At 42.6% G+C, this 10,037-nt stretch overlaps 2 protein-coding genes across 6 annotated transcripts in view; both read right to left on the reverse strand.

The window, feature by feature from the left end:
• Positions 1-875: 875 nt before the first annotated feature.
• Positions 876-1,929, reverse strand: LOC119327527 (fasciclin-like arabinogalactan protein 11). The gene has a single exon (XM_037600629.1). It carries the CDS (start codon positions 1,892-1,894, stop codon positions 1,109-1,111), a length of 786 nt encoding a protein of 261 aa, XP_037456526.1. The 5' UTR covers positions 1,895-1,929; the 3' UTR covers positions 876-1,108.
• Positions 1,930-3,175: 1,246 nt separating this feature from the next.
• The window catches only part of LOC119327538 (probable E3 ubiquitin-protein ligase RHG1A), a 9,458-nt gene continuing 2,596 nt past the window's right edge, over positions 3,176-10,037 (reverse strand). Inside the window, exons 1-7 of one of the 5 annotated variants that reach the window (XM_037600636.1) lie at positions 9,341-10,031; positions 5,789-9,246; positions 5,010-5,702; positions 4,042-4,487; positions 3,858-3,956; positions 3,620-3,766; positions 3,176-3,518 (exon numbers count right to left, since the gene is read on the reverse strand). In XM_037600636.1, coding sequence (XP_037456533.1) covers positions 3,381-3,518; positions 3,620-3,766; positions 3,858-3,956; positions 4,042-4,487; positions 5,010-5,702; positions 5,789-5,870 — 1,605 coding nt within the window. In that variant the 5' untranslated portion in view covers positions 5,871-9,246; positions 9,341-10,031 and the 3' untranslated portion in view covers positions 3,176-3,380. Of the gene's footprint in view, positions 3,519-3,619; positions 3,767-3,857; positions 3,957-4,041; positions 4,488-5,009; positions 5,703-5,788; positions 10,032-10,037 lie in introns of those variants that run through there. The other 4 variants (XM_037600653.1, XM_037600643.1, XM_037600660.1 and 1 more) reach the window with 4 other exon arrangements.

Genomic DNA, 10,037 nt, shown 5'->3' on the forward strand with positions numbered 1-10,037 from the left:
GGTGCAGATTTGCGTTGACGCTGCTTTCTTGTGCAGTGGAGATGGTGGATGGGGGTGTATTGCTAGAGACAAGGGAGACGAAGTCGTTTTTACAGCTGCTGGTAGACTTGCATGTCTCACGGATGCCCTTCATGCAAAATCTTTGGCCATGATAAATGTTATCAGGCTTGTTGAAGAGTTTGGTATGGGCCGAGTTATTTTCATCACGGACTGCCTCTGGCTGAAGCTTGCGTTGGGATCGGTAACATGGGACCGTGGTCCTCTTGGCATCCTCTTTCAAGAAGCTAAGTTTAAGCTACAAATGCACTTCGTAGATTATAAAATTTATGCTTGTCTCATTTTGTAATATTCCTGCTCATCTACTAGCCGGTTATGGTTCGACGGCTATGATTAACAGCCAATGTATTTGGCTTACTAATCTTCGCCAATATGTAAGTGGTGTTGTAGCCCGTGATATTGCCGGACCCACAAATTAATTGAATGCATGATGTTTGGAGCATTGATTTTTCTCCCACGATTTCAATAATGTCCTTTCATGCTAAATGTTTGCAACACACAAAACATTTGTATAAGTTTACCGCAAAAAAATCAGATTTTTTTTTGAATTTTTACTATTATTTTTTATTTACTGTTCATAAGAAAGTATTTGAGCTCGGGAGCAGATACTCCACTCTAAGTTTGAGAACCCCTGCTGCCTTCAGAAATGTTGAAGACCGTGCATTTAACTGTTTTTTCTATACATATTTTTAACACAGTTGATGTAACTGTTTGAGACCGTGGATTTGGTGGTTTCATCGTTTAATTGAACCTTATTCTTAAAAAAACGTTTAATTAAATCCGTGTGGCGTCCACCTGCACTCAATATTGCTACTCCCTTTGCGATATAAATGGTTTTATATTAGTTTACAAAGGGAGTACTTTGCTAAAGGAGGAAAATACTGACCGAAACGTGACGAAGCTTTAGCAAATACAAGGATCATATACTGAAAAAACATAAACAAAACGAAGAACAGCACACCGAAACAAACCGAACGATTCGAGCACCTCTCGTCTCGTGGAAGAAAAGGGAAAAATCAAAACATCCAATGCAAGGCAACATCCGCGATCGTCACATGCCACACCACGCGGCCGCCACGACGATGGCCACCATGCAGAGACCGCCGCCGAGGCCCCGCATCTCCCGGGGCGCCGCCGAGGACGGCGTGGCTGTATCGGCCTCCGGCGCGTCGGCCACCGCCACCGGCCCGGCCTTCTTCTTGTCCTTGTCCGCCGCCGGCGACGGCACGGGCGCGGGCACAGGCGGCCCGTAGAGCGCCCACGGAAGCAGCACCTTGTCCACCTGGTACACCACCAGCCTGTCGCCGGTGTAGAGCGTGCCGTCGACGGAGGCGTTGACGACGCCGGTGGAGATGTTCACCCTCCCGCCGCCGTCGGACGTGACGTTGAGCGGGTACTTGCCCCTGCCGGTGTCGCCTGCCTGCGTGCGCAGCGGGTTGCTCACCGTGTCGAACTGCGCCATGGGGAGCAGCTGGGAGACCACGTGGAACTGCACCAGCGACGTCTTTTGTTGGTCGGAGAGGGAATTGAGGGAGCCGGACTTGAGCGCGGTGAAGGCGTTGTCCGGCGGCGCGAAGACGGTGAGACCGGCGCCGGATGAGGCCTTGCCCTTGAGCTGGGTGTCGATCTGCTCCTCCTCCTGCGTCGACTGCAGCAGCTGGAGGAACTTGGTGAACTGCCCGGCCTTGGTCAGCACCGCCTTGATCGTCTTCGGGGCAGCCGCCGCTGGAGCCGGCGCGGCCGCCACCGCCTGGCCACGAACTGACGGAGCGGCTGCGGACAGGGAGAGGAGCACGAGGAGAAAGGTGGCCGTCATGGATCGCATATGCGCCTCCATTGCTTTGTGCTGCTTCTTCTTTGTGTGATGCTACTGTGTGCTTGGCTACGCTATATATGGTGGTGCAATTGAGATGTCATTAATGGAAGTGGGATCCGCAGGTTAGTTATGGAGATGCTGTACGCAAGGTGAGATGCAAGTAGATCGAGCCATCGAGGAATGGATGGAACATTAACAGGTGGATTGCCTAGATTGCGTCATGGGGCAGCTAAGTGCTGATTAATGAATGGGGTTTTGATTAATCCGTCTGCTAATCCTCGTTTGGATGTAATATTCATAATTCTCGGTCACTTAAAACTGCACATAGTGATATTAAAAGTGTGTAATTTGCAATTTCTATATCAATACTATCATAAACAACCCTGCAAAAAATACTATCATAAACAAATAAGGTTTGATACGTTTCATCTCGCTCTCTAATGCTGCGTTTGAAAGTCCGATGGATTGTCATAGATCCCATTTGCTCCATCTGTCTTTTCCTATTTCGGGCACCGGGTTGTGCAATTTACGCTACGGGAATGCAGGCGAACAAACGACATACGAAACATGACGAAAAGCATGCATACCCCCCAACAGGCTTCACCTCCTTAGCAACCGCGAACAGACGGAGTAAGTTTTAGTTAGTACTCCCTCTGTAAACTAATATAAAAACGTTTAGATTACTAAAATAATGATCTAAACGCTCTTATATTAGTTTACGGAGGGAGTAGTATAATGTAATCAACGCATGGATAAGCGTGCAAGATTCAACCCTGAAAAAAAAGAACAGAAGCGTGCAAGATTCAAAATGAAGAGTTGGGATCTCGTCTTCTCGTGGATGTATAATTGAGATGAATCACTGAGGGGACATAACTACTGCTTATCTTGGGACAGTGATCGATCCATCGTTGGCTGGAAGATCGCACTCAGCCGTGCACCTCGAAGCTGTAAGGCAAGCAATTATCTCACGGCTCTCACGTGAGGGCATCCTTTGGGGCCGTGTGATCACATGCCATGGCCATCACCACATGAATTCACCACCTTGCAGATGATGCTAACACCGGACCCAACAATCTGGGTCAGGAGGGTGGTGCATCCATCACCCATGCAAGGCATGAAGAAATTAGAAGCAAGCTACCCGATGAGCTCGGACGTAATATCACTGATTCCGAACACCCAACCATCCCGTTTGCTAGCAGAGGCGGAGCTGGCAAGAGAACAACCTCCTAACGGCCGGCTGCTCAATCATGAGAAGAAACTCGCATGTCAACAGAAAAAAAAAATGGACATCTTGCGAGTAGATAATTACTGGGGGCTTTGGATAACTAGCCGATAACTTGCTTAAAGATTCATACTTACATTGGGCACGATGTTTTGAGTTCATAAAACAATCCTAACTTTAGGACTTTAATTATTATTTACACAGCCAACTTGAGCAGCACAATGAGCAGATATAACTGAAATTCCTGAACTAGGATAAATGTGGAGGGGCGCACTACTTGGTCCCTCAGGTGGCTTCATTTGCGGCATCGGCTTTACAAACCGGGCAGGCGTTCTTCACCTCCAGCCACTTCTTGATGCAGCCCGCGTGGAAGTCATGCCCACATTTCAGTTTCCCAAGTGAGTCCTTGTGCTTGTATTCCTCCTACAGCCAGCGTATGCGGATGAGAACAAACTTACCAAACCAGGAATACAGTGCAACGAAATTGTTGGCAATTATGACACCACATAGGAGTGTCATCTTACCAGGCAAATTATGCATCTTTCCTTGTCTTGATCATTCTGTGTACGGGCAGAACTACGACAGGCTAGCTCCATCACGCAGCCTGAGATTTTTTCGTCAGCCAGGCCAGTGTTTACATTGCCAATTCGTTCTTCCAACGCCAGGAGCTCCTGTACATGACAATATCAAAAGTTTACATTTGTGCAACATTTTGATGCAGCTGTAGGCGATAAGAAGAGCCTAAACTATTTTTCTCCTTACCTCATAGCTCATGTCATCAATGTCCAGTCTCATGTCCCAGTGAGGATCTAATGCTTCTCTAGATTCGTGGATGACCAACTGGTCCAGCATCATAGAACGCTTCAAAGAGAGTGCAACTAAATTAGATGCAAGTTCAAAATGTATAGAATGTTGGAACAATTACAAGAACTAAACATATAACTACCTCAGCAGCCGATCTTCCTAGGTTATTCTCCTCAATCATCAAAGGATGAAAACAATGATAGGAATCCCTCATCCTTCTACTCCTTGCACTACCACCATGCCCTACAGAGACGTGCCTTGGCTGTCTAAAAGATGCTTCAGCATGTAATGGCTGGACACTTGATGCTGCAGCAGTAGCAGGAGGATAGCTGGGCATGGCAGGTTGATAGTGAGGGTTAGCAGGCTCACACCGAACTGCTCCAGAGTTGGAAGAAGTTGTAAAAGCTGGCGGTGGATAATTGTGGCCAGCGTTATGATGAACTGGTCTAGGAGTGTATCCAATGCGTGCAAATGGTGCACCGTCAGAAGAACCAGGAAGTGTTGGCACAGGAGCACTTATGTTGGTGCTCTGTGGAGCAGGATAGAATGGCCTCTCTCTGAATGCTATGCCAGTGCTTCCATCTGTCCCTGGAGAATGATAAAAAAAAAAGTTCTTAGCTTCTTTGATGACAATCTTTACTAGTGTCAAATTCAAAGAGAATGGGATATCACCAACCCATATTACAATTAAACTGGAATAGAGTAGATATTGACTGGTGAAAGTCCTATGCTTGAAACTAGTGGTATGACACAATATAGTCTGAGAACTGAGCAATAAGCTCTAAGCTTCCCTGGGTGTGATCCCTGTGGGATGAATAAACCAGTATTTCTCACCCCCCAGCTTAGGATACGCAGAGAAGGCTTTTCCTCCCTCGCGTCTATTTTTGTAAATGTTACTCCCTCTGTAAAGTAATATAACCGTCTTATATTACTTTACAGAGGGAGTATATCGGTATACAAAGAGCTATTCTGTCCAAACTTGCAAGATATGATCATTTCACCTGACTACCCAAAAGTCTGTACCAAATCTTAGCAGAAGTAGAACACTATGAAAACACATCAGATTAGAAGCACGGCTATAGGGCTTGAACAGCAGAAGTTGAAACTAACCTGGGGGAACAATTCTGGGAGGTAGAGATAAAGGAGCTCTTTCCCGCTGTACTGGTGCACTTCCAAAAGGAGCATTTGCATTTGGATGGTATGGTGGCACATGAAGACTGTTTGATGGGCAAGCTGTAGATGAATTATATTCCGAATGGATAGAACTATGATCATGGCGTCCCCTCACATTCCTCTGAGATCCTTCATGATTAACAAACTGATGATCGTTCCAGTGGCCGGAACCCATGTTTGAACTTATTTGTGGAGGGCAGGTTTCACGAGTAGGAACAGGATTCAGGGGCATGTAACCAGAGAACTGATTATTGGAAGAACTGCCAGGATAATAGGCTCCAGCACTGACACCATCCACAGGATGAGTGATGGGATTTCTCCGCTTCGGTGCAACCCTTCTGTCATCCACATGGACTCCAGGAATAAAACTATCCTCAGATCTACGTGGATAGCTTAAAGAAGGCACATGTTGAGTATTGTATGGTGCATAGCTGCTACTAGAGCTTCCAGCAGGAGGATAACCAGCATGGGAAGAATGCAAGGTTCCAGGGGCTCCAATCTGCTGACCATAAGACTGACCGGCGTAGCTTGAGGATGGAAGCTCATTAGATCTCACAGTTGTAACCCCATAACCTGATGGCCCCGCTCCATTAGATGCATCACCTCTAGGATGCATAAATAACTTTTGACCTGAGATAAACAGGGTACAACTAAATGAGTTCACCAAAACTGAGATACATGAATAAAAAAGCAGTGTGCTAGTTAAGTCCATGTACCAAAAGGCGGAGGTTCATTACGTGGCTGGTTCGTACGATCCATTCTTGACATCTGGGAATTGTGATAATGATGCCCAGCCATGACTCATGTACAGTCTGACCAGATGTTTGCACAATCTGGAAATTTTGAGGCATAGTATTAGTACTTCAGTTAAACAAGTTGCAGCTGCAAATGGGATAACATTTACTCCCTCCGTTCCTAAACATAAGTCTTTGTAGAGATTCCACTATGGACTACATACGGAGTAAAATGAGTGAATCTACACTCTAAAATACATCTATATACATCCGTATGTGGTTCATAGTGGAATCTCTAGAAAGACCTATATTTAGGAACGGAGGGAGTATAAGTGAGTGCATGAAGCATCACAAATGCATAAACTTAAGGGACAAAATACAAGCATTTCAGACCTTAGAACTGTGGGAAGTGAGATTAGAGTCACACGGATCTGAGATAATCAAAGCCAAATGATTCATCAAATGGCAATGCAGTTACTTAATTGGACATTATAGCTCAGTACCATCACAGGGATCACTGAGTTGGAAAATACAATTCACATATCCAATATATAACTATTGACATGTCCTCAGATACCACATGGCATCCTTATACTAGACGATATTTTCCCATTTATATGGCCTTGAAACTGTACTGAGCTAATTTTCTCTATTCAATGTGGCTGAAAACATCAGAAGCCAAAGCAAAAGAACTCAAACTGCTGAGATGATAAAGCCAGAGCAAATTTTGACAACAAAATATGAATTGTGTTTTTAAACCAGAGAAAGCAATATCAATGGTTTTGCATACCAATCAGTTAAGGTACAGTTACTGCTCGAAAAACTGCACTGTTACTCAAGTTAAGTATCAGAGTATAATAACAGCCAAGGTCGTGGCAGCACCAGGGGCAAGAAAATCACAACAGACTACATGACTCGTGACTGGTTAAAACAATCTGAAGTTTCATTTTTTGAACTTTATATTAATAGCATCTGAATGATTGGCATGTTTTTAGAACTAATTTGCAGTATATCCATATGATGCTGATAATGCTGCTCCAGCTGCAGACTATCCATCTTACATATAATATTACATCTACAATCCATGTCAAAGTTCCACAAATAAATTTTACTTGCAGCCATGGTAGAATTTTGGTTGCATTCAAAGATAATGAAAGATGGTGGAGGATAGAAACTTGAAATGAAACAAAGTGCAGTCAGTTAAAGTGATAACTTCAAGAAAATGTTGCTCGCATGCATGTATATTTTAGTGATTATTTGTGAGCAAATTATTAAAGCACATCTGTTTCTTTTTTGGAATGTAAACACATCTGGTTGAAGATATTTTGGCTTCATACCAAAAAGTCAAAAACAACTATTTGCACTAGGTTTACAATTTCATATGATTATATTTCCAACTTCACACAGGATAAGTAGCATATGAGGACCACATTTGTCTTTTAATGAAGTGATAGAGCACATGATATCAGTATATATACAATGGATAGTATTAGGATTGTGTCACAAACAAATTTCCTGTACTTTTGAGTAAGAAGCAAGAAAAACAGCTTTCTGATATACATTTTGCCATGACAGGTAAGAAAGATAACACCCGAACCTCTGGCGAGCACTAGGTAAATAATCTCAAACAGCGTAAACTACAGCAAGCATTGCAAAAAACATAATACAACAAGTAGCCAAAGAAGTTGAAACAGATTACTGTTTTTTTTTGTGACAACACTCTTCCAATAGTACAGTTATCATTTACATTCTAGCAAGCATAAGAATGATCTGACTGAAAATTCAATCTTTACATAGCATGAGATGAGCTCATGTCATAATGAGCTACATCAAGGGGAGAGATGGATAGTGTACATAATACTATAAAAAGGTAAAATAATTGGATGTCTAAGATATAAGGGTAATGCTAACTATAAGCTCCAGACGAGCCGGAAAATATCGTCAAGGCAGTGGACATAGCATGTCAGGTAGAAACATGGCCCATTTAAATAGATAACATATGTGTGATATTGGTTCCTCCATGAAGCTGGTGTGCCCTTTTGTTCTGCTTATATGTAGATGCATCTTGTTTCCAACATCAATTGATTTATGTTTGACTAGCCTTTATCTCCTTTCATTTTCCCATCAATTGGCTATCTGCAAATACATTCTCTCAACACAATAACTGAGCTTGTTTCAAGGGTCCACCTACCCTCATCACAGCCAGTTCTACGTCTTAAGCTGATTTCTTCTTGGAAAAGCACCTTCAGATCAACTACTTTGGTAGGAACCATTAGGTCTTACGTTCCTTTTCCAGATTTTACACCCATCTATTGGTAAATTAACCATCCAAACCATGACAAGCAAATAGATGGTTCTTGTATGAAGTGCATGCTTGCACTCCTCCAACTAATACTCCAATTGATCATGAAATCCTTCTATGCAGGTTAAGAATGGGCACTGGTTCATATACCATCACCAACGTACTTAGTCCATGAAGTTCATGGAACACACCACAGTAGTCTAAACATACTATGTGCTAAGTGTGGCAGCAGTTAGGTATAGTTTTCCTGTTCCCAGAAGAGGCACCACTTCCAGAAACCGCATTGGAAGGCCTGACTTGTATGCTTAAGATCTTGCGATAGGTATCACCTTCCCTCACCCTAAGGACAAAATGCATTGATTTTGAGCATATGCTCTTTCTGAGGCTAAATAGATTCTCAAATCACATGTCAACTGAAGAGCTCTTCCATTTGACTGCAGCAGTCAGCACATAGTACTCGCAAAATGAATCAAGGAGCCCAATGCGCCCAATTGTTTGACCTTAATGTGAGCTTGATTTTGGTAAATCAAGAAGTCAAGCAAGAAAATAAAATTTTCCTTTACTTCGCAGGATCAACTAGTACCTGCAATATTATTAGTAGCTCAGTCCAAATGAAAAGGTATTAACGCACAGGGAAACAAGACTTTCGACTATACTAATATTTCGAAGGATCCAAAGCTATCATCCTCCACAATAATAAACTTCCCTTGTTTTAAGGCTTAGTAGGAACAGCAAATAAGCTGGAGGAGCTAGAGAAAGAAAGGCCAATAACAACCCATCGAAGCTAAAGGCAAGGTAGTATGAATGGTGGTACCCATGGAAAGGGTTTGTGACCACGAAAAAGGCGGTGGCACCCATGGAATAAAGTTTAGCACGAGGCTAGCTTCCAACTTAGTTGTCGGCTTAAATCTGTAACTATATTATTTCTCAAACTATTCACTAACCTGGGTACCAGGTCATCAGATAATTGGAGAAAACGGCAATTGCTTACCCAACCTAATTCCCACAATTGCCCAAGTTGAAGTCAAACAAACAACGAAACGGAATCATGGCCCCAAATACTGAACTCCAACTCTAACAAATCTTAATTGCTGCTCTGAAGAATGTGGCTATTTTGGAAGCCGAATCTCACTATAACCTGCATTTCCACCATAAGAAATAACGGTTTGTGTGCCATTTCTGACTATATAAAATACTTTATAGATAGTGCTTAAAACATCAAAAATAAATACCTGAAGATGCAGCAAGTGATGTAGAATTTCATGCATAATCATCAAAGGAAATGACACCAGTGGTGTGCTCTTAACATATAAAGCATTTCTGCCTCTAAGAATAATCCGAGGCTGTACAACTTGTATGCTCTGTTGGGTGGAACATATAAAGAACCAGTGTCCATGGCACAATGGAAGAGTACCTTCCATGATCTAACGGTAGTAGTAGCATCACACGATGAAGGTACACTTGAAGGCTGAGATCTAGCATGAGTTATACATATCACATGATCTTTTTCTTGTGATCACTTAGAGATAGCATAAACTATATTTCCACTATATAAATTTAGATGCAGCATTCTTACTCTTCATTCTCATATATACAAGAAATTGTGACCGCTGACCTGATTTTTGAGCAACAAAAATCAAACATAAATGATCAAAATTCAGAGAGCTCGTATTAAATAGTGTGTGGATGGTTTTAGATTGAAAATGATAGTATATTTTTACCGGTTTCTGTTGTCCAGAAAAAAAAACTGCTAGCAAAAAACAAATAAATAGAAACAAAAGAGTTGCCTGATGTCGAACTGGGGGCACAAACAACTCATTTCATGAATGTATTTTTAGGTAGGAATCAAGAAAATTTCCAAGTACTTTAGTGGGCAGGTCAAATACATACAGGTTTCATGAACTGAAAGAGTAGTATCTAAGGAGAACG

The sequence above is a fragment of the Triticum dicoccoides genome, chromosome 1B (assembly GCF_002162155.2).
Source record: "Triticum dicoccoides isolate Atlit2015 ecotype Zavitan chromosome 1B, WEW_v2.0, whole genome shotgun sequence".
In the NCBI taxonomy this organism is placed as follows: Eukaryota; Viridiplantae; Streptophyta; class Magnoliopsida; order Poales; family Poaceae; genus Triticum; species Triticum dicoccoides.